Raw genomic sequence first — 24,319 nt, 5'->3', positions numbered from 1 at the left:
TACTAGGTAGTAACTCAAATCTAGATGAAGAAATAAAGTACACTGATAAAGGTTACTACATAGGTAAATATAAAAGACAGGATAAATGTATTTCCTGTTTATAAGTCTTTTTCTATTTGATTTAAAACAGAACTGCATAAAGCAATAGGTATAAATCTGTGTTAAGAAGTACACAACTTATAAAGATGTAACATATGACAACAGCACAAAGGAGAGGGAAAGAATGTAGCTATAAAGGAGCAACGTTTTTATATACTTGAAAAAAAGTTGGTATCAATCTGAACTAAATTGTTACAAGTTAAAATGTTAACTATAATCTCTAGGAAATTCAAAAATATAACTCAAAAAATATAGTAAAAGAAACCACATGAGAATATAAGCAATACATTAAAAAATATCTATTTAACATAAAATAAAGCAATAATGGAGAAACAGAGAAAACAGAGAAAAGATATAAGACTTGAAACAAGTAGTAAAATGACAGATATGAATCCTACCTTGCTAGAAATTATATTAAAGATTTACTTATTATTTTAGAGAAGCAGGGGTAGAGGGAGAAGTAGAGAGAATCTCAAGCAGATTCCATACTGAGTGCAGAGCTTGATGTGGGGCTCCATCTCATGACCCCAAGATCACAACCTGAGCTGAAAGCAAGAGTCAAACACTTAACTGACTGCACCACCCAGGCACTCCTGGTAATTATACTAAATGTAAATGAATTAAACACTGACAGATTGGCAGAATAGATTAAAAAAATGACCCAGCTCTATGATGTCTACAAGAGATGCACTTTAGATTCAAAGACTCAAATAGGGGGATCCCGGGGTGGCGCAGCGGTTTAGCGCCTGCCTTTGGCCCAGGGCGTGATCCTGGAGACCAGGGATCGAATCCCACGTCAGGCTCCCGGTGCATGGAGCTTGCTTCTCCCTCTCTGCCTGTGTCTCTGCCTCTCTCTCTCTCTCTCACTGTGTGCCTATCATAAATAAAATTAAATTAAATTAAAAATTAAAAAAAAAACAAAGACTCAAATAGTTTGAAGGCAAAACAATAGTAAAAGATACAACAAGCAAATAAGAATCAACAGGGAGCTGGGATGACTATATGAATATCAGACAAAATAGACTTTTAGATAAATATAGTGACTAGAGATTAACACTTTTTATCCTATTTATTTTTTATTTTATTGTTTTTAAAAAGTATTTATTCATGAGAGACAGAAAGAGAGAGAGACACACACACACAGAGAGAGAGAGAGAGAGAGAGGCAGAGACATAGGCAGAGGGAGAAGCAGGCTCTCTGCAGGAGCCTGAGGTGGGACTCAATCTCGGACCCTGGGATCACACCCCAAGTCAAAAGCAGATGCTCAACCACTGAGCCACCAGGCGTCCCTATTTATTTTTCATTTTAAAAGATTTTATTTCTTTATTTTGACAGAGAGAGTGTAAACAGGGGAGGAACAGAGGGAGAGGGAGAAGTAGGTTCTCTGCTGAGCAGAGAGCCCGATATGGGGTTTGACCTCAGGACCCTGGGATCATCACTCGAGCCAAAGGCAGATGCTTAAACTGACTGAGCCACCCAGGCATCCCAATAAATGCATTTTATAAGGATAAAAGAGTCAATCCATTGTGAAGATATAACAATTAAAAACACCTATGCACCTAACAACAGAATGCCAAAATATGTGAAGCATAAATTGAAGTGAAGGGAGAAATAGACAATCAAAAAATATTACTTGAAGACTTCAACATCCCACTTTCAGTAATGAATAGAAGAACACTGAAAATCAATAAGGCAGTAAAATACTTAACACTGTAAATCAACTAGACCTAACAGTCATCTAAAAAACATCTCACCACAAGGGCAGAACAGTCTTCTCAGGTGCAAACGAAACATTCTTTTTTTTTTAATAATAAATTTATTTTTTTTATTGGTGTTCAATTTGCCAACATACAGAATAACACCCAGTGCTCATCCTGTCAGGTGCCCACCTCAGTTCCCCCCATCCAGTCACTCCCACCCCCCACCCACCTCCCCACCCACCACCCCTAGTTCGTTTCCCAGAGTTAGGGGTCTTCCATGTTCTGTCTCCCTTTCTGATATTTCCCACTTATTTTTCCTCCTTTCCCCTTTATTCCCTTTCACTATTATTTGTATTCTCCAAATGAATGAGACCATATAATGTTTGTCCTTCTCCAATTGACTTATTTCAAACGAAACATTCTCCAGAATAGACAGTGTTAGGGCATAAAACAAGTCTCAATAAATTTAAAAGGATTGAAATCATATAAAGTATGTTCTCTGACCTCAAAAGAGTATTAGAAATCAACAACAGAAGGACATTCAATGTGGAAAATGACATATTCCTAACTGAAAATCGGTCAAAAAAGAAATTGCAAGGGATTTCCTTTATGGGGAATTAGAAAATACTTTAAAATAAATGAAAATGAAAACACAACGTATCAGAACTTCTAGGATGTAGTTAAAGCAGTGCTTAAAGGGAAATGTATAAGCTACAAATGCCTTCATTAAATAAGATCTCATATCAGTATCATAACTTTCCACCTTAAAAAAACTAGAAAAAGAAGAGCAAGAAGGTAGTAGAAGAAATAAATGAGTATTAGAGAAGAGATAAATGACATAATAGAAAAATAGAGAAAAATCAAAGAAACCAAAGTTGGTTCTTTGAAAAAGACAAACTGACCAACTTTTAGCTACACTGACCAAGAAAAAAAGAGAAAAGATTCAAATTACTAAAATCTGGAATGAAAGAGAGAAAATACCAACTTTACAGAAATAAAAATGATTACAAAAGAATACTAGGAACAACTGTATATTAGCAAATTAGAAAATTTAGATGCAACAGACAAATTTTAGAAAGCCACAAACTATCAAAACTGACTCAAGAAGAAATTGACATTCTGAATACCTATAATTAGTAAAGAAATTGATTGGTAATCAAAAAACTACTTAGAAATATTATTCAGTCTTAAAAAGGAAAAAAAAAATCTGACACATCCAACAGCATGGAATGAACTTGAGGACATTATACAAAGTGAAACATGCCAGTCCCCAAGAGACAAATACTGTATGATTCCACTTTAATGAAGTACCCAGAATCATCCAATTCACGCAAACAAAAAGCAAATGTTGGTTGCGAGGGGCTGGGGGTTGGAAGCAGTGAGGAGTTACTGGTTTAATGGATAGAGAGTCTTAGTTTTGCAAGATGCAAAGAGTTCTAGAGATAGATGATGGCAGTTAATACTGATGAACTACACACTTAAAGAATGGTTAATGTGATAAATGTTATATGTGTTATACTGCAATTAAAAAAAAACACTATTAAGAAAAACAGTCTAATGTTCAGTATTCTTCGAATCCTACTTGGCTGCATAAGAATGGGCCTTGAGCCTAAAACACCTGCTTACCAACAGATAAAGAGCCCATATAGCATATGCTGGGCTGGGTTTACCTCCCTGTTTTGGGATATCTTTCCCTGTTTCAGGCTCCATGTGTACTCCTTTGTCCTGCATAAGCATTTCTGACACCACAGGAGTGGGGGTTGGGTGGAGGATCCTTTTGGTGCAGCACAAGGAGTGTGTGTAGGTCAAAGGCCCCGCATACACTGTCAGGAAGGACCTGCTGTTGGCCACAAGGAAATGACACTCACTACCAAAATTAATCTTTCTATGTCTCTTTTTTTTTTATGTGAGTAAAGCACTGGTAAATCAGTGCTTCATAGTACTATGTTTTCCTAGGCAACTCCATACTAAGATGCAGTGGGCAGAAGTGCTTGGACTTCTGATAATCAGCAACAGAGGACACTTGACCATAAAAACTACTCACAAACAAAACCCAGAACCAAATGGCTTCACTGGTGAATTCTAACAAATGTTTAAAGAAGAATTAACAAAAATCCTTCACAAATTCTTTCAAAAACTAGAAGAGGATAAAACACTTTCCAACTCCCTCTTTGAGGACAGAATTATCATGACACCAAAATCAGACAATGACATTATAAGAAAAGAATACTGTAGATCAATATTCCTTAAGTATATAAAGGTAGGGTTGCCTGGGTGGCTCAGTCAGTTAAGTGTCTGCCTTCGGCTCAGGTCATGATCCCTGGGGTCCTGGGATCCAGCCCCATATTGGGCTCTCTCCTAGGCAGGGAGCCTGCTCCTCCCTCTCCCTCTGCCTACCACTCCCCCTTCTTGTGCACTCTCTCTCTCTCTCTGTCGAATAAATAAATATATTTTTAAAAAGGATATAAATATAAAAATTAAAAAATATACAGCAAATTGAACCCAGCAACATATAAAAAGGATTATACGTTATGTCCAAGTGGAATTATCTCAGCAATACAAGATGGGTTCACCATGCAAAAATCAATTAATGCAATACACCATAATTATAGGATAGTGGATTTAAAAAGCATGATCATTTCTTTTTTAAAAAAGATTTATTTATTTGAGAGGAGAGAGGGAGAGTGTGCACACACATACACATGGGGGGGCAAAGGAAGAAGGAGAGAATCTTTTTAAGATTTTTATTTATTCATGAGAGAAAAAGAGAGAGAGAGAGAGAGAGAGAGAGAAAGGCAGAGACACAGGCGGAGGGAGAAGCAGGCCCATGCAGGGAGTAAGACATGGGACTTGATCCTGGGTTTCCAGGATCAGGCCCTGGAATGAAGGTGGCGCTAAACCACTGAGCCACATAGGCTGCCCAGAGGGAGAGAATCTTAAGCAGACTCAGCACTGAGAATGGAGCCTGATGTGGGGTTTAATCTCACAACCCTGAGATCATGACCTTAGCTGATATCAAGAATTGGATGCTTAACCAACTAGCCCACCCAGGTGCCCTACATGATCATTTCAATAAATACAGAAAAACCAATTGATAAAATCTAATGTCTTTTCAATATAAAAATATTCAATAAGCTTGGAAGAGGAGACTTTCACAACCTGATAAAGGCCATCTACTAAAAACTCACAGCTAAAACCACACTTAATGGTGAAAGACTAAAAGCTTTCCTTCTAGGATCAGGAGCAAAAGAAAGATGTCTGCTTTTACCACTTGTATTTGACATCGTAGCCAGGATAATCAAGCAAGGAAGAGAAAAAGCATCCAGACTGGAAAGAAAGAAGTAAAACTAGATCTATTTGCAGATGGCATGATCTATATAGAAAACCCTAAGGAATTTTAAAAAACCTATTAGGGTTAAGAAACAAGTTTAGAAAGGTAGCAGGATACAAGATCAATATACAAAAATCATTGATATATCTACACACTAGCAATGAACAATTCAAAAATGAAATTAAAAGTTCAATTTACAATAGAATAAAAAAATATTTAGGAATAAATTTAACAAAAGAAATGTAGAACTTGAACACTGAGACCTATATAACATCACTGAAAAAAATTAAAGAGGATATAAATAAATAGAAAGATACTGTGTCTTCATGGAGTGGAAGACTTAATATTGTTAGGTTGGCAATACTCCCCAGTTTGATGAATAAATTCACTGGAATCTGTACCAAAATCCTAGCTTGATTTTTTTGGTGTGTAAATTTTTGGCAAGCTGATTATAAAATTCATATGAAAATGCAAGGAACCCAGAATGGCCAAAATAATCTTGAGAAAGAATAAAGTTGGAGTACTCACGCTTAATTTTTTTTTTTTTTTTTACTCACGCTTAATTAAAAATCTTATTACAAAGCTAAAATAATCTAGAATAATAAGGTAAAAGCAAGCAAGTACAGTCTGGTACTGCCACAAGGATGGGCAAATAGATCAATGGAGTAGAATCAAGAGCCCAGAAATGCATTTCATGGTCAATAAATTTGTGACAAGAGGGCCAAGAAAATTCAATGGGAAAGAATAATCTTTTTAACAAGTGGTGCTAGGACAACTGGATATTCACATGTAAAAGAATGGATGTGGATTCTGTATCATATACAAAAATTAACTCAAAATGGATCAGAAACTTAAGTGTAACAGTGAAAATTATAAAACTCTTAGAAGAAAACAGGGGTACATTTTCATGACTTTGGATTATAATTTCTTATATATAGTATCTAAAACATAAATAACCAAAGAAAAGACAGATGAACTGAACTTCACCAAATTTTACAACTTTTGTGCTTCAAAGGGCACTATCAAGAAAATGAAAAGACAATTCACAGAATGGAAGAAAATATTTGCAAATCATACATTTGATAAGAGTGTAGTATCCAGAATATTAAAAGAATTCTTTCAACTCAACAATAAAAACACAAGTAATCCATGTAAAGACAAAGGATTTGAATACACATTTCTCCAAGGAAGAGATACACATGGCCAATAAGCACATGGAAATATTGTCCATGTCATTAGTCATTAGAAAATCTAAATCAAAACTAAAGAGATACCATTTTTCACCAGGTTATAATAAAAAGACACACAATAACAAGTGTTGGCAAAGATGTGGAGGAATTGGAACCCTCTGTTACTGCAGCCTTGAAGGCAACCTGGTGTGAAATAGAATGTAACAGTTTGGCAGTTCCTCAAAAAAAATAGAGTTACCATATAACCCAGTAATTTAACTCCTAGATATATACACTCAAGAGAACTTAAAACATATGTCCACACAAAAACTCGTACACAAACACACAGAGCAGCATTATTCACAACAGCCCAAAAGTGGAAACACCTAAATGCCCATCAACTGATGAATGAATGAAGGAAATGTGGTACATCCACACAATGGATTATCATTTGGCCATAGAAAGGAATGAAGGACTGATACATGCTACAACGTGGATAAATCTTAAGAATGTTATGTTAAGGGGCAGCCTGAGTGGCTCAGGGGTTTAACACTGACTTCAGCCCAGCACGTGATGTGATCCTAGAGACCCAGGATCAAGTCCCACATCGGGCTCCAAGCATGGAGCCTGCTTCTCCCTCTGCCTGTGTCTCTGCCTGTCTCTCTTTCTGTGTCTCTCATGAATGAATGAATGAATGAATGAATGAATAAATAAATAAAATCTTTAAAAAAAAAGAACATTATGTTAAGTATAAGAAGCTAGACACAAAGGCCACACATGATTCCATTTACATAAAAAGTCCAAGATAAGGAAATCTAGAGAGAGAAAATAGTTTAGTTGTTGCCACAGACTAGGGGAAAGAGAGAATAGTGGCTAAGGAGTTGGTTTCTGGGATGATGAAAATATTTTGGAATTAGTGATGATGAGGTTGCACAACCTTGTGCATATACTCAAAGCCACTGAATTGTATATTAAAATGGTGAATTTTATGGTGATTAAATATGCCATCTCAATAAATACATATTTTAATGAAGCTAAATTTAGAACACATGATATACCTTATTATACTATCAAGGTATCAACACTGGCTTGTTAAAAAGTCTTGCAATGCATGAACTAGGTGATTCAGTAATATACTGAGAATCCCCCAAATGAACTAAATATATTAAAAAAATGTTGAGTTTTAAAGGGCTAGACATTGAAAAACTGAATATGTAAAATCTAAAGATGGCTTTGATTTAAAATGGGTAAATAACAATGGTGATATCATTTCAGGAATAGGGTACCAGGAAATCTGCATTTTGCCAAAATCTTCAGATCAAGAAAGAGTTACCAACATAGAATTGAATGAAAAATACATATGAAAGGAAACGGCTGGAGTCCAAAGAAAACTAAACACATCTTGGCTAAACAGCTGTGTTGAAAAACAATTTCTTATCTTGCAATTAAGAACTGATTTCTTTCTAAAAGACACAGGACATTGGGTTAATAGATTTCTTTAAAAGAAAATCTGTTTTGGCTATTGAAACATTAAAAGAACAGAACATCTGTTTTGCAAGTAAAGACAGATTGTATGGAAGAATCAAATATCAAACCACCAATTAGACCAGCATTTAATCTGTTCTATTTAAATTTTCAATAAAAGTAAATGAAATTACATTCTTGAAATTATAGCTCAGCTCTAAATATTTAACACCAGGAACCTCTAACACTGAGATGTTTTAGAGTATAAAGGAGGTCATTATTGGTATATTTTAATTATTTTTAATTCTACATGACATTTATATCAGAATCAGGTTTTAAAGCACTCTACCTCCCAAATCATTTTAAAAGTATTATAATAGGGAAAACTCACCATCCATGAATTCTGTACATATTGAAATCCTGTTTTCTACGAAAAATGCACCATAAAACCCTATGATATATGATGAATCACACTGTAACAAAAATAAGACAAAAATAGTTAAAAAAAAAAAATACTGCCAGCCAATTCCATAAGATGCTTTATGGGGAAAAAAAAAAGACCAAGAAAAAATTACCTTATAAAGAATTTCCAATTCAGACATAATTTGCTTCTGAAGTTCCAGTGTAATATCTAGTAGTATGACCTAAATACAGAAAGGAATCAACATTCACATATATATTCTCCTTTAAATTAAATATAACTATACTCACCATGAAATTTAAAAAGGAAAAAATATGGTGTTTCCTCTATTCATTGCCCCTTGCTCCTCTCCACTACTATAACCCCCAGGAATAAAACTGTACCCACATCTGCCTAACCCTTTGTATTGGGGGAGGTGGTAGAGAAGTGATTGATGGGACCAAGGAAAAAGCCAGGTCTCAAAGGTCAGTATTAATGGCTTTAAAAGTCAGTTAAGTTATAACACCCTTAATTTATATACCCTATTTTGGCCACATTGGTTATTTCCAGAAAACGGAGAAAGGAATGACCCTGAAACCATTAAAAGAAAAATTGTCTTGTTCAAATACTAGGTGATAAGCAGAGAGGATGATGAGTAAAAATGATATTTAAGTTGGGCTTTTTAGTTAATGGAGTTTTAAAAAATACAGTATCTATTTATATTCTTCAAAATCATGTTTCTTTGCTAATACTATAATAAAATGCTGGAGCTTGAAGGAACCACAGAAATTATTTCATCTAATTTTCTTGTTTTATTATTTTTAAGAATTTTTTTTATTGGAGTTCAGTTTGCCAACATTTAGCATAACACCCAGTGCTCATCCCGCCTAATTTTCTTGTTTTAAAGGAAGAAACCAAGGTACTGAGAAGCCACACAGTCTGGCAATGTCAGGGTCCCTCCCTGACTCCCAGGACGCCTCTTAGAATGTCCCAGTGGTTTATGGTTTTCCTTAAAGTACCAACCACTGAGAAAGACTCATAACATGGAAATGTAAAATAATTTACAAACTTAGAATAAATTCTAATTTATTTCAAACACTTGTTTCTTAAGAAAGGAGACCATCAATTGTTCAAATTTTACTGAACAGTTCAGTGAAGCCAATTCAAGGGAAATTGTTTTTACTTAAAAAAGACAGTGTTGAGAATAAAATAGGTGAAAGGTAATTTTTAAGATTTGTGGCAGAGTTTCTGACTCTAGACATTTCTAGATAAAAACTTAACATTCATGGATACAATAGTGCAGTTATACACTATCCAACACTGAACCACATTTTGTATTACAACTGGAGAATATATATACTCATACTGGAAAATTACCATAAATTATGAATTGCAAACTGCTGATAGAGTAAGAAAAGAAGAGGATAATTCTAAAACACACATTTTATAGTACTGACATTCATTTGAGGGAGGGAGAAGTGAGGGGGGAAAAAGGCACGGCCAGTTTCTATCAAGAGTTTTTGCTTTAGGGTTATTTATAAAAGCTCTCACTAAACCAGATTGTAAGTGTAATACAAAACTGCCAAGAAACATTTAAACATTTCTCCTGATCAATAGTTGTTTGCCAACAATAATCACTTACATTTTTGTTCCTGTATAAAACTTAGTGACAAAATGAATTCATCTAGTGTGTTTCAATTCCAGGCCACAAAATATCGAAACAATTCACACCACTATGTCAAGGGGACATACAGGGACTCTCACTCCAAAAAACTAAAAGAAATGAACTTATTATTACCTTAGAGCAGTGATCCTCAAACCTGGCCTCATATTATAATTACTTTTATATAAAAGTATTTATACCAATACATGAAGGTACTTTAAACAAATCCTGGTGCACTGGTCTTACCCCAGAAGAATGGAATCAATCTTTGGTTGGGATCACATCACATTTTATTATTCTTAAAAAACTCTCCACCTGATTTTGAACGGAAAGTAAGGTTGAGAACCACTTACCCAAGGTTTCAAAAATGCCATTTATTCAGTATTCTGTATGACTACTAAGATATACAGTATCTTCAGGCCCCCAATCCAGAAATGACAGGATCGACATGATTAGCCAACACTTTGCAATTAACCCCAAATTACTGGCTGTAAACATATCATTCCCTTGATCAAGAACCTTAATTAGGTGCCCATGGTCTAGCATAACATTAAAAATCTAGCACGACATTGAGAGAATTCCTCCACAATCTAGTTATTCCATCTCCTTTTCCCACTACTCCCCACCACAAACCCAATTCTCACGTGAAGCCAGGTGATTTGAAAGGCAGCTATGCTCACCACTGTACCACCAATGCAAAAACTAGGTGCTTTTGTACTGGTGGTCCACACACACATCCTGTGCTTTCCCCACTTTCAGTCTTTGCTCTTGACGTTCCCTCCACTTGAGGTGTGCTTCCCCACTCCACCCCACCCACCCCACAGTTACTAATTATAAAACCTTTTTTATCTTCTGGACCCAGCTTGAATGCCACCACTACCTCCATGAAGCCAGCCCCAAGCCCTCCATTAGAATTTACCTCTAGCTCCGGTCCTTGGTATTTCTCCTTATTACATTATGCCTTGGCATTCATGCCTATCTCCTAACACCACAAGCCTAGAGAGTAAAGTGGTTGTAAGCCCCTGAGGGCAAAGACTGAGCTTTGGGCATCTTCCTCTCTCGTCCCCTTCCCCCTACACCCAGTACCCAGCACAGGGTCTTACTTACAGCAGCGCCCATTAAGTGATGTGGGATTTAATTAAAGTACTCCTTATAACCATAATCCTCTAAATAAGAAGCTGTTTCTAGACAGGAAGGAGGTGGATTGTTTGATTTCTTCAATTGAATTTAAAACTGAAGACATAAACAGCAAAATAAATAAAAGTGCCACACTGACCTAAAATATATCAAGTAATAATTCTAATGGATCTGGATCATTCTTGGTATTTGTTATGGTCCAGAACAGTGGAGATTCCATAATGGTGCGAAAGTGAATAAAGTAATTTCTGGAACTTAAGAGGGAAAGTAAAATTCACCTTAAAATAACTCTACTGAAATGTTCTTCTATTTTCTGGGAGACTTGGCACTCTAGGTAGAAGGTTAATTCTCCTTCCCCTGGGCATTCCTGACAGTGAGCTTTTAAACTGCTAAAAATAAGTCTAATTCCTTATTTGAAAGCAATGGAAAAAAATCATGGCAAACACAAATTTTCTTTTTAAAGTACAAGGAAAGTATGGACTCCTTGAGTCTTCATTATTATTTTGATATTTTCTCCTTCAGAAGAGCTCAATTTTTCAAACCGGAGAGGATCTGCACATGAAGGAGTTTCACAGAGAAAGGGTTAAAATGAGAAACTGAAATACCTGGATGCATTTCTGCTGCTCTCCACTACACCTCCAGGACAAATAAGGATGAGTTGTCAAGTTAAATATAAGCAGTCAAGTGACTGAATTATAATTTACTCTGTGCTCAATTTAAATTAGTGTGAGGCTATTAAAATATACAGTATAAATACGGCAATTCATCACAAGCTGTCATGGATGACTTCATTTATTTGCTGGAGTGGCAAACGCTGCACTAAAGGGAAAGAGAGCAAAATCACAGGTCAAATTAAGCCTCTATTCTGTTTTAATTCGCTTATTTAATCTGTGGCGACATAATTGTCTTTTACAGTATGTACAACTCAGAAAGGAAATTTGGGAGGATTACAGTCAGTATACAAATGATTAATCAAACGGTCCATTTAAATGCTAGTTTAAAAGCAGCAGAAACCCAAAGCAGTCAAAGAATGATAATCAGCACATGCTATATACAAGCTAAGAAATTTCTTCTTACATGACTTTTTCCCAGTTAGAAAATAAAAAATATTAGGAAAGCTGTTAAGCTGTATTTTGAAAGATCTTATAGAATACATTAAAGACATAAAAAGGTTCTGGTTGAAGATGGCTATTTTTATTTGTTTTCTGCTCTACTTGCTTGCAACTATCTTGCTTACCTACAATAACCCCACGTCCCAAAAAAGCAAGTTAGAAACAAATTTCATGAGTTACGGTCATTATCAAATGGTTATCTTTGGTTAGTAGTTTCCAAAATGTTCTTTTTAAGGTAGAAATTTTCTAAATTCAGTGGTATAAAATAAAAATCCAAGGTCTTTCTATTCTATCCAAAATTCAACTTGCTTTTTAGAATATCTGAAGTGATATTTTCCCGCCTTTGAAATCTGAAAGGGGAAATACCATAATAATCTTTTGTTAGTCTAAAAAAGCAAGAACATTTAGAAGAACAAAAATAGAAATATTTTGGGTAGGAAGAAAAAAGTAATGGGTTTTCAAGGACTCTCATCTAATTGCTCCCATAGACATTCAAAGTGTTGGTCCAACTGACTACTTGGCTTGGGAAATTAAATTTCCCTCATCATTGTATGCAGGCATCAGAGCCCTGCAGGTGATTCTGTTTAGACAAGGACTGTGATTTGCTGCTCTTCACAATCCCTCTATGACATGAGGCAGCCCCGTTTCACAGCTGAGGTCACAGAGAGGTTCAAGTGACATGCTTGAAGTCACACAAAAGTCAGGAGGGGGTCAGGAAAAGATCAAATGCACTTCTAACTCTTAACCTTTCATTTCACCCTTTTATGTATATATAATATATATATATATAAGAACTACTCTGGGTGAGAGCAATGGTCCATACAAAAAACACTATGGTTTCTTTTGTATGTGAGCTGAACTTGCTTTCAAGATGCTGCTTCAAAAGATGAATGAATGAACTAGAGAACAAATGAAAGAACCAAATTTATTTATTCAGTCATTCAACAAATTATGTGGTGAACATCTAGTTATTATATGCAGTCCTTTGTCTAGGCCCAAATGCAAGGTTCTGGATGATTCAATGAGTAAGACAAGAAAATAAATAAGATCTGTTCTCTATTTACAAAGAGATTTCAATGTAAGGGGAGAAATGCAGAAGTATATTAATAGCAAAATACAAGGCAGTATGTGACAACATCCGTAAGAAACACATACAGAGAATTCTAGAGAGGTTCAAAGGAGAAAGTGAGTGAGTGATAGATAGACCATATGTGACAGGATTTATCTATGTAAGTTCAATAGAGGAGCAGGCTTTGGAGCTGACCCTTGAAGGGTGTTAAGAATTTTGATAGGTAGAGACATGGGTGAAGGCATTCTAATTAGAGAAAAATATGTGAATCAAAGTGTTGAAGTGTGAAAGTACCTGGGTTCAGATAAAGCGAGGAGTTCAACTTAAAAGAAGCACAGCATTCAGACACATTAAGATAATGCTATAAAAAGTAGGCTGATAACATACTGTGCAAGATCTTGGGTTTCATCCCATATAGTTTTTAGTTTATTTGGGAATAATACGGAGCCTCTGAAGACTTTTGGGAGGGGAAGAGATGTGACCAGAACTATGCTTTAGGAAACCAAATTTAAGGACAATGAGTAGCAATAAAGTATACAGGCTAAGAGCATGAACTTGAGGCAAGACTTGCCTGACTTCAAGTCTTAGTTCTATTGCTTATTAGTTGTGGAACCTTCAGCAAGCTATTTATTAATTAATTAATAATTAAATGAGGAAAGAGTAATAGTCTGCTTATTAGAACTTATTAGCACTCATTTATTAGCACAGTATAAATGATTGATAAATGGTAGCTTCCATTTCTTAGAGAACACTTTAAATGTTTAATGTCTGATGAGAGAAAAAACAACATCTGGATTATAGCGATGACAAGAAAGGAAGAGATCTAAAATAAAAAATACCAAACCCAGAAAAATTAACAGGCTCCCAGACATTGACAACAGTTAAAACAGGACAATGATTCTTGAGAGAGAGAAAAAAAGTAAGAAGAGCCCTAAGACTGCCTGCCTTACAGACTAGAGAGTATGTAGGCCCCTGTGTAGGGAGAGAAATTTAGGCAAAGCTCAGCCATCTCCCTACATTGAGGAGACAGAATGGGAGGGGTCTAAGGAAGCCAAGGCAGCTAGAGTTCCCAGACAGAAGACCAAAGAGAGAAGGATCCAGGGATCTGCCAAGGGGCCCCTGGAGTCTTCAGTTGATTAATGACCAATAAGTACCTGGATGTCAGGAAACTGAGGGCAGAGAAAGAACCACCAGAAAGAACTGGAGGAAACAATCTCCAGAACTCACACTAGGTAGAAAGAGTTTGTGTTTCCACCAGCCAGGGTGGAAAACCTCATAACTGTCAGGGTGCTGGTAAAATACTCAGAAGATTGTTGCCTTAACTGAGTGGAGTAAATTAGTTCGCGACTAGCCACTGGGCTGGTCCCATCTAATAAAGCTTAAAAGCAAGTCTTGAAAGGATCAAACTGTCTCAAAGTCACTAAACAGCATCTCAGAACAAGCTCAAGAATATTTATAGGAATGCAAAAAAACACGTAATGTCTATGATGCATGACTAGCATCCAATCAAAAATGACAAGATTTTTTCAAAATAAGAATATTGGGCACTTGGGTGGCTCAGTAGGTTAAGTGGCCAACTGGATTTTGATTCAGGTTGTAACCTCAGGGTCCTGGGATTGAGGCCTGCATTGGGCTCCATACTCAGTGGAGAGTCTACTTCAGCATTCTCTCTCTCCTTTTGCTCCTCCCCCCACTTGCTCACTCTCTTTCCCTCTAAAATAAATAAAATGTTTTTAAAAAAATAAGAAAATACAACCCAAAATGAGGAGAAAAAGCAATCAGTCAAAACTGACCCGAAATGACACATGATGGAATAGACAAAACCATTAATTCAGTTAATTATATTTCACATATTCCATAATTACATTACATATATTCAAGAAGATAGAAGGAAAATTAAGTATGTTAAGTAAAGACATTGAAGATGTAAAAAAGACCCACATAAACTTCTAGGGATAAAAAGTACAGTGTCTGAAACGAAAAATACACTGGACAAGATTAATAGCAGATTAGACAATGCAGATGAAAACTTGAGTAACTGATAATAGAAACTATACAGAAATGAAACATCAGAGAGAAAAAAAGACTAAAGCAAACAAGAGAGCATCATTCTGCTGTGGGACTTCAAGTAGCCTAATACATATGCAATTTAAGGTCCAAAGTTGATGGGGGAAGAATAATGGCTAATATTTCCCCAAATTTGATGAAAGCTAAAAATCCACAGAGCTGAGAAGCTCAACAAATCCTAAGTATATGAATCAAGAAGAAAATTACATAAAATCTCATTATCATCAAATTGCATAAGATGAGAGATAAAGAAAAAAATCCTAAAAGCAGCCAGAAAAGAAGTCAGTTCTAACATACAAAAGAATCAAGATTTAAAATGACAGTACGCTTTTCATTGGAAAGAATGCAAACCAGAAGACTGTGAAACAAAATCTTTCAAATGTTGAAAGAAAAGAGCAATCAACGTAGAATTCTCTATCTGGTGAAAACATCTTCCAAAAATGAAAGTCAAATATACATTTTTCAGATATGCAAAAGCTAAAAGAATTCATTACCAGAAGACTCTTGCACTATACGAAATGTAAAAGAAGAAAAGTCCTTTAGACAAAAAAAAAGTGATATAAGAATAAAGTTTGAATCTACACAATTAAATAAAGAGCACTGGAGTTGGTAAAAACAGGAGTTAAATATAAAATAAATCTTTTCTTACTGTTGAAATGTCTTTAAAAGACAAGTAACTATCTAAATAAAAAATAGTAATAATGTATTTTAGGGTTTATAACATATGAAAAAGTAAAATGTATAATAGCAAACTAGTTGAAGATGGGGGAAATGAAAGTATACTTGGGATTACAAAGTTACATACTAGGGATCATACCAGTTACAAAGTTCTCATACTAGGGATCCCTGGGTGGCTCAGCAGTTTATCTATCTTCCTATCTTCCGCCCAGGGTGCAATCCTAAAGTCCTGGGATCGAGTCCCATATCGGGACTGCATGGAGCCTGCTTCTCCCTTTGCCTGTGTCTCTGCCTCTCTTTCTGTGTCTCTCATGAATAAATAAAATCAATCTTAAAAAAAAAAACCCAAAGTTCTTATATTATAGATAGTGGTATAATATTACTTGAAGGTAGACTATGATAAATTAAAGATATATACTATAAACTCTAAAGCAACCACTCCAGAAAAAGGACATACAGATAGAATAGAAAACAAACAGCAAGATGACAGAACTGAATCCAAACACAGCAATAACCACATGAAATGTTAATGGTCTAAATGCCCCAATTAAAAAGCAGAAATTATTATAATGGATTAAAGTATAAGACCCAATTATATGCAGGCTACAAGAAATTTATCTCAAATAAAAAGACACAACAGGTTAAAAGTAACAGGTTATCGCATGCTAACACTAGCCAAAATAAGCTACACTACCTGTTTATCTTAATATTAGACAATGTAGATTTCAGAGCAAGGAATATTATCATAGCTTAAGAAAGGTCATTTTGTAATGAAACAATAAAGGTGCCAATTCATCAAGAAGACATAACAATCCTAAATACATCTAATAGATCTTCAAAAAAGATAATGTAAAAAAAAATGATAGGATTGCAAGGAAAAAAACAGACAAATCCACAACTATTGCTGGAGATTTCAACACTCATCTTTCTTTCAATAGTTGACAGAATAAGCAGATTAAAAACAGTAACTATACAGAAATTTTGAATACTGGCAGCCAACTTGATCTAACTGACATTTATACAACACCCTATACAACAGACTATCCATTTTTTCCCTGTACATAGGAAACACCAAGGTAATTCATGTTCTGGGCCATAAAATAAATCTCAATACATTTAAAATAATTCCAATTATACAAAGTATGTTCTCTACCCACAACAGACTTAAAATTAGAAATCAATAATGGAAAGATTGGGAAAATCTCCAAATATATGGAAACTAACACATTGCTCAGATTTAATTAAAAAAACAAAACAAAAACAAAACCTGGGACACCTGAGTGGCTCAGCAGTTAAGCGTCTGCCTTCTGCTCAGGGTGTGATCCCAGAGTCCCGGGATCGAGTCCCATATCGGGCTCCCTGCATGGAGCCTGCTTCTTCCTCTGCCTGTGTCTCTCTGCCTCTCTCTCTCTCTGTCTTTCATGAATAAATAAATTAAATATTTTTAAATAAATAAATAAATTTAAAAACCTGCCTGTTTTGAAGAAATGACACATTTCTTTCTCTCAGAGTATGACTATTAAATAAGTTACATGGTTTTTGCCTTGGCTGCCAAGAAGCTCAGAGCTAAATAAGAGGTTTATTTTTATTTTTTTAAGATTTATTAATTCATTTTAGAGAAAGAAAGAGAAAGCATGAGTAGGAAGGGCAAGGGGAGAGGGAGAAAGAATCTCAAGCAGACTCTGGGCAGAGCTCAGGGCCTGACATGGGGTTGGATCTCAAGACTTTGAGATCGCAACCTGAGCTAAAACCAAGAGTTAGGTGCTTAACCAACTGAGTCACCAAGGCGCCCCTAAATATATCTACTCTGAAATTACTCATTCATTCAACTCAGATGAAGTTTAAACACAACAATCTTACCTCTACTCTTAAGTCATTCGTTCAACTTACTTTAAGCATCTAGTATGTTTCATAAATTTTATAGAATCTAGGGATATAAAGTGACAGCAATATAGTCCTCACTCTGAAGCTCAGTTTTATGGTCAGGTCTAGTAGAAAATGTATTTGCAAACACCTGTTTTCATTTATTCAAAAATCTCAACTTTAACAGTTCTTTCTAAAATGTGTCCTTTCTGGGAACACCTGAGTGGCTCAGCAGTTGAGTGTCTGCCTTCAGCTCATGGCGTGATCCTGGAGTACCAAGATCAAATTCCACATCAGGTTCCCTGCATGGAGCCTGCTTCTCTCTCTGCCTGTGTCTCTGCCTCTCTCATGAATAAATAAATAAAATATATTTTTAAAAATGTGTCCTTTCTTTAAAATTGCTTTTAATCCTTTCCATAAACAGCTATTAGCACCCTGCCATACCCAACTAAATAATCATGCACAATAATTTTAATAGTAGCCTAGGTTAAACATGATTCAAAGTGTATGAAATTATGAAAAATTATAATGCACTTGCAAGGCCAAATAGTTACTTTTTAGATGATTTATAGGAATGCTCCCTTCTCTTGGAGTGAACAACTTAAAGTTGACTGTCTTTAAATATATCATCAGCAATAATCTAAGAGTTATGATATCTAAAGGAACATATAATTCAATAGCAGTGTTTGAGTAGGTGAAAGTACCCTCTGGGAGAGGAGGGAGCTGAATATCACAATAGGACCATAGCTTTCATCACCTACCCTCCAAAACTTAAACCATTTCATCTCCTCTTTCATGATACCTGTGACTCAAGCTAACAGGGGAAGAGAAAGTAGTGAGCATCATGAATTTCATAAAATTTATCCAGCACTTACCTTTACAGCTAATATTTTCCCACTCGGGACATGATATGCTCTATGGGAAGAAAAAAAAAAAAAAAAACAAAATCACTTGGGATACTAAACAACCTACAGAATGGTTAAGGACATAAATGTGAATCTGAACATATCTGCAGTAATGGGATATGTGATACTTTAAAAGAACACTAATAACATTAGTAGCTTATATTTTTATTGAGCTTAATGGTTTAGACAGTGATTCATTATACATTACCTTAAAATAACCCCCTGAGGTAATGCTGGTATTATTATCCTCCTTTTATAGACAGAGAGCTCTGAAGCACAGAGAAGCTAAGCAGTTTTCTCAATTGTACAAAGTCAGTAAGTGGCAGAACTAGACCTCAAACCCAGGTCTTCTGCCTCCAGACCTTCACAGTCTTCTGTAAGTCTTCTGCTAAGCATTGTAGAGTCATATGAAGTAGGAGGTTTTCCTTTTGTTTACTTCAATTATAGAAACAGATAAACTATATCCCTATGTTTCATCAAAATAATCTCAAAACATGAGGAATTAGCTATGGCTTAAGATACAAATTCATATAAGAAATCACAGACTTATCAGGCTCAAGTATGTGGTTCATCTTTTCCTAAAGCTGGCATCTCTCAATTTTAAAAAAGCTTTGGAAAAGAGGCAAGCTCAAATGATCAGATAGAGTGAAATAACTACAGTTTAAATCAAGGCATAGAAATGGATTCATTTATGAAAAAGAATAACAGAGTAGGTTTGCAGAAATAAGATATCATTACTTCTCATTAAGACCTTCGTGTTTAAAAGACATATGGCCTTGCACACATGTTCTGAAAGGACTGTACATTCTGACCATTATCCAGGGACAATCTGATATAAAAATGTCTAAACAAACCACACAATATAAACAAGCACTGTTATTGCAAGATATATTTACCAGGCTCCCAATAATGACTTGGCAATGATTTAGTAGTAAAAACTGCCATTTCTTAAAATAAAAACAATATATATTCTACTATTATCAAAATGAAAACATCAGTTTTTGCTGTATGGGTAGAAATATGTGGATGAGGGATCCCTGAGTGGTTCAGCGGGTTTAGCACCTGCCTTCGGCCCAGGGCATGATCCTGGAGACCGGGGATCGAGTCCCACATTGGGCTCCCTGCATGGAGCCTGCTTCTTCTTCTGCCTGTGTCTCTGCCTCTCTTGCTCTCTCTCTCTGTGTCTCTCGTGAATAAATAAATAAAATCTTAAAAAAAATGTATCTGGATGGTTGCTCTGACAAATTTTTTAGCAACTTTCTTTAGGTACAATTTTTTTTTTTTAAAGATTTAATGTATTCATTCATGAGAGACACACACACAGAGAGGCAGAGACACAGGCAGAGGGAGAAGCAGGCTCCATGAAGGAAGCCCAACATGTGACTTGATCCTGGGTCTCCAGGATCAGGCCCTAGGCTGAAGGCAGCGCTAAACCGCTGAGCCACCCGGGCTGCCCCAGGTGCAATTATATACGTAAAATTCACTCATTTTAAGTATGTATTTCAATGATTCTTTGGTAAATTTACAGAGTTTTTGCAATCACTGACAAGTGTTTTGTTGTTTTTTTTAAAGATTTTACTTATCTATTCATGAGAGACACACAGAGAGAGAGAGAAAGGCAGAGACACAGGCAGAGGGAGAAGCCGGCCCCATGCAAGGAGCCCTACGTGGGACTCCATCCTGGGTCTCCAGGACCAGGCCCTGGGCTGAAGGCGGCGCTAAAACGCTGAGCCACCTGGGCTGCCCTCACAAGTGTTTTTTAAGTGACTGACTTATAGAAATGGCTTAGTTACTAAGAATACGCAAGCATTTGTAGCTTTTCACATATAAAATGTTACAAATTCAGGTAAGATTAGAAAAAAAGTATATATGAATATAGGTATGTATATATCTATATATTAGTGTTACAAGAAATTTGTTCTGCTTTTCCTATTTGAGTGGACAAAGGTCAAGCCAACTATGGAAGGTAAAACTTAGCCTTTGACAATCAATTGTAAAGAAATTCAATTATATCACATTTAAGGAAAAGCAAGATTATAAAAATTAAGTGGTAATTGTTCACCCTACTGAAGAGTTTTTTTTTTAAAGATTTTATTTATTTATTTATTTATTTATTTATTTATTTATTTATTTATTTATTTATTAGAAACACAGAGAGAGCCAGAGACATAGACAGAGGGAGAAGCAGGCTCCTCGCAGGAAGCGATCCTGGAACTGATGTGTGACTCGATCCTGGAACTCTGCGATCACTCTGAGCCGAAGGCAGCCGCTCAACTGCTGAGCCACCCTGGAGTCCCTGAAGAGTTTTTTTTAATCTATAAGGTGTCTAAAGACTTTCTCTAAATATCAACCTTCAAGTATATATAAATACTATTAATTACACTTATAAAACAAATTATTTAAAAATTTTTTTATGTTTTAGATAAAGTGGTATACATTTTATAAGTGGAACCCCTGTAGTATACAGGTTTTAGAACAAATTACCATTTAATTTACTATGTATGTTAATATCAAACTTTTACAATGTGAAACTACATTAAAGGTAATGATTCAATTTATTATATATCTGAACTCATATAATATACTGGTATATAAAGACTAACACTATTTTTCTCACTGTTTGACAGAGAAGTTGTTAGATTAAGCTAATTTGAAATGTGATTTGAAGGAAGTTAATAACCTTATTCTATGTAAATATAGGTAACATGTAAGATTTAATGACATATTATTTCCCCCCTTATCATAGTTCTTCCAATTTCAACTTTAAAAATGCTGTATATTAGAATTTCTAACCAAGGACTGAAATATGAAGATAAAACAGTTGAATGCTTACACAAGGCTTCAAAATTTGCAAAGAGAACAATGGTGTTACTTTGGACAACAAGCAATCCCTGGACGTTTGAGACCAACAGCAATGATAAGGAGATGACTAGAAGATAATCTAATGTGTATACCATACTGGATAGTTTGGCAACTTAATAAGCTTGTCAAGAAAGCTGATGTCTTTTCCAAAAGAAAGGTCTCCTATTTCCAAGTGAATTAAAAGGGCGAGGCTTGATGATTTAATTATGACGCACGTTAGTTCATCCGTGGAAGTTTGGGTTGGATTTCGAGCAAGAGAGATGTCGTGAGGTTTGGTTTACAGTGCAATGACAGTACCAGTTTAACATTTAATCACCAAGAGAAGTGAATGACAAAGGCAAGGCCAGGCAGGAGTCGAATGTGTCTCTTAACTTTGCAAATGGCATTCTACCCAGAGAAAAGGAATTTGTTTACTTTCAACAGATACTGCATCTCAATTGTCTTGACCTTCCCCAACACATTAACTATAAAGTGATTAATGAAGTTTGAATGGAGGCTCTGGTTACACCAAAAGACAACTATACACCTCTCCATTGTTTTAATTAACAGCTAACACTTCAAATTAGTTTACTGTTGCCACAGTAATTACCTGTTCCAGTGAGTGCATGAGGGAAACATTTTTATGTGATATTTTTAGTGCTGAGTCCTTGAGTCCACTTTCTTCGTCACCAGCACACATCTTCTGGGAATGGTCCCAGCCCTTAAAGTTGAGCCCACAACATAAACACTTTAGGATGGTATGAACTAAGCAACCTGGCCTAAGGTATTTGACGTTTAAAATAGCAAGGAGAGGGCAGCCCAGGTGGCTCAGCGGTTTGTCACTGCCTTCGCCCCAGGGTATGATCCTGGAGACTGGGGTACAGGGTATGATCCTGGAGACTGGGGATCGAGTCCCACGTCAGGCTCCCTGCATGGAGCCTGCTTCTCCCTCTGCCTGTGTCTCTGCCTCTGTCTCTGTCTCTCATGAATAAATAAAATCTTTAAAAAGATAAAAATAAAAAATAAAATAGCAAGGAGAGGAGTAAAAGATGGGGAACACTTACTGTGCATATTTTCTTTGGTTTTTCATTTGGAATAGGTTTTAGATGACTGGAGAAAAAGTTGGTATCAACCTTCAATTTTCATACAGAATCAGGTAATTTATTGAGCTCATAGGTAATACAGAGAATTGTCTAATCTAATCTTTTCTTTTTGGATTGGAAACACTCAAAAGCCATGTTTAAAAAACTTGTCCAGGGGCAGCCCCGGTGGCTCAGTGGTTTAGCGCCACCTTCGGTCCAGGGCCTGATCCTGGAGACCTGGGATCGAGTCCCTCGTCAGGCTTCCTGCATGGAGCCTGCTTCTCCCTCTGCCTGTGTCTCTGTCTCTCTCTTTCTCTCTCTCTGTGTCTCACATGAATAGGCAAATAAAATCTTAAAAAAAAAAAGAGAGAGAATTTTTAAAAAATAAAAAAATAAAAAATAAAATGAAAAACTTGTCCAAACTTACAGTCAATGACAAGGCCAAGACTGGAACTGGGGCACAATATATATATTTTAGGACCTTAAAGAAATATATGGTGATGTTTAAGTTTTCTTAACTGCATTTCAGGACAGGGAAATTTGTAATTCAAAACTTACAAAGGTGCTACCTATTTCCATCAGTCTAAGGACCATCACATCTGAATCTTCCCAGGCAAAGAAGTATTCTGTGAGCACTACTGTCTATCATGGGAGGCAGAGAGCAAAAGGTGTTTTAAGTTTTTATTTAAATTCCAGTTAGTTAACATATAATGTAATATTAGTTTCAAACGTACAATATAGTGATTCAACACTTCCAAACAATACCTGGTGCTCATCACAAGTGCATTCCTTAATCCCCATCACCTATTTCACCCATCCCCTTACCCACTTATCCTCTGATAACAATCAGTTTGTTCTTGAAAATTAAGTCTGTTTTTTGGTTTGCCTTTTTTTTCCCTCCCTTTGCTCATTTCTTTCATTTCTTAAATTACACATATGGGTGAAATAATAGGGTATTTGTCTTTCTCTAGTTGACTTATTTTCTTAGTAGTGTACTCTCTAGTTCCATTCATGTTGTTGCAAATGGCAAGATTTCACTTTTCTTTATGGCTAAGTAATATTCCATTATATATATTACTACATCTTCTTATGCATTCATCCATCGAAAAGACAGTTGGGCTGTTTCCATAACTGGCTATTGTAAATATTAATGCTGCTGTAAACATCAGATGCATGTATTTGAATTTTTATTTTTGCATTCTTTGGGTAGGTACCTAGTAGTGGTGATTGCTAGAACACAGGGAAGTGTGCTTCTCCCTTTGCCCCTCCCCCTGCTCAGGCTCACACTCTCTCTCAAATAAATAAATAAATAAATAAAATCTTTTAAAAAAGTAAAACCTGTTAAAACTGAGTTATTTTTATGCTTTAAGAGTTAGGCTGTGTGCTCTATAAATGAAGGCTACTAAAGCTTTAATAATGAAGACTGGCAAAAGGCTGCACTGTATCATTTTCAGCGCATTAAGAAATGCAAGTTATATTGCATGTTGAACCAACTTGTTAAAGACAAAGAATTAGACATCTGAAATGCTATGGCTATACCAAGATTCAAGGTCGAGATTTCATGTTTAGCTCTTGCCCACTACCAAAACTTATTTATACATACAGACAGGTATGGTAAGTGCCACTTTTGGTGTTCATCTCAGCAGAAAAACCACATGACAATCACTGTTGCTAAATGAGAAGCCTAATTTTCATTCTCCTTGGGTTAATAGGAAAGCTATTACTAATTATTATTAATA

The 24,319-nt window shown here is 35.7% G+C and overlaps 1 protein-coding gene across 8 annotated transcripts in view; it reads right to left on the bottom strand.

Moving 5' to 3' along the window:
- The window catches only part of MAP2K5 (mitogen-activated protein kinase kinase 5), a 257,106-nt gene that overhangs the window by 152,737 nt on the left and 80,050 nt on the right, over nucleotides 1–24,319 (bottom strand). For all 8 annotated transcript variants that reach the window (XM_025472372.3, XM_025472373.3, XM_025472374.3 and 5 more), the window contains 3 exons: nucleotides 18,628–18,667; nucleotides 8,339–8,407; nucleotides 8,155–8,236 (listed from right to left, as the gene is read on the bottom strand). In XM_025472372.3, the coding sequence (XP_025328157.1) occupies nucleotides 8,155–8,236; nucleotides 8,339–8,407; nucleotides 18,628–18,667 (191 nt within the window). The remainder of the gene's footprint in view (nucleotides 1–8,154; nucleotides 8,237–8,338; nucleotides 8,408–18,627; nucleotides 18,668–24,319) is intronic.

This window comes from Canis lupus, chromosome 30 (assembly GCF_003254725.2).
Source record: "Canis lupus dingo isolate Sandy chromosome 30, ASM325472v2, whole genome shotgun sequence".
Taxonomy (NCBI): Eukaryota; Metazoa; Chordata; class Mammalia; order Carnivora; family Canidae; genus Canis; species Canis lupus.
The sequence above is the reverse complement of the archived record's forward strand: the minus strand, read 5'-3'. Positions and strand labels throughout refer to the sequence as shown.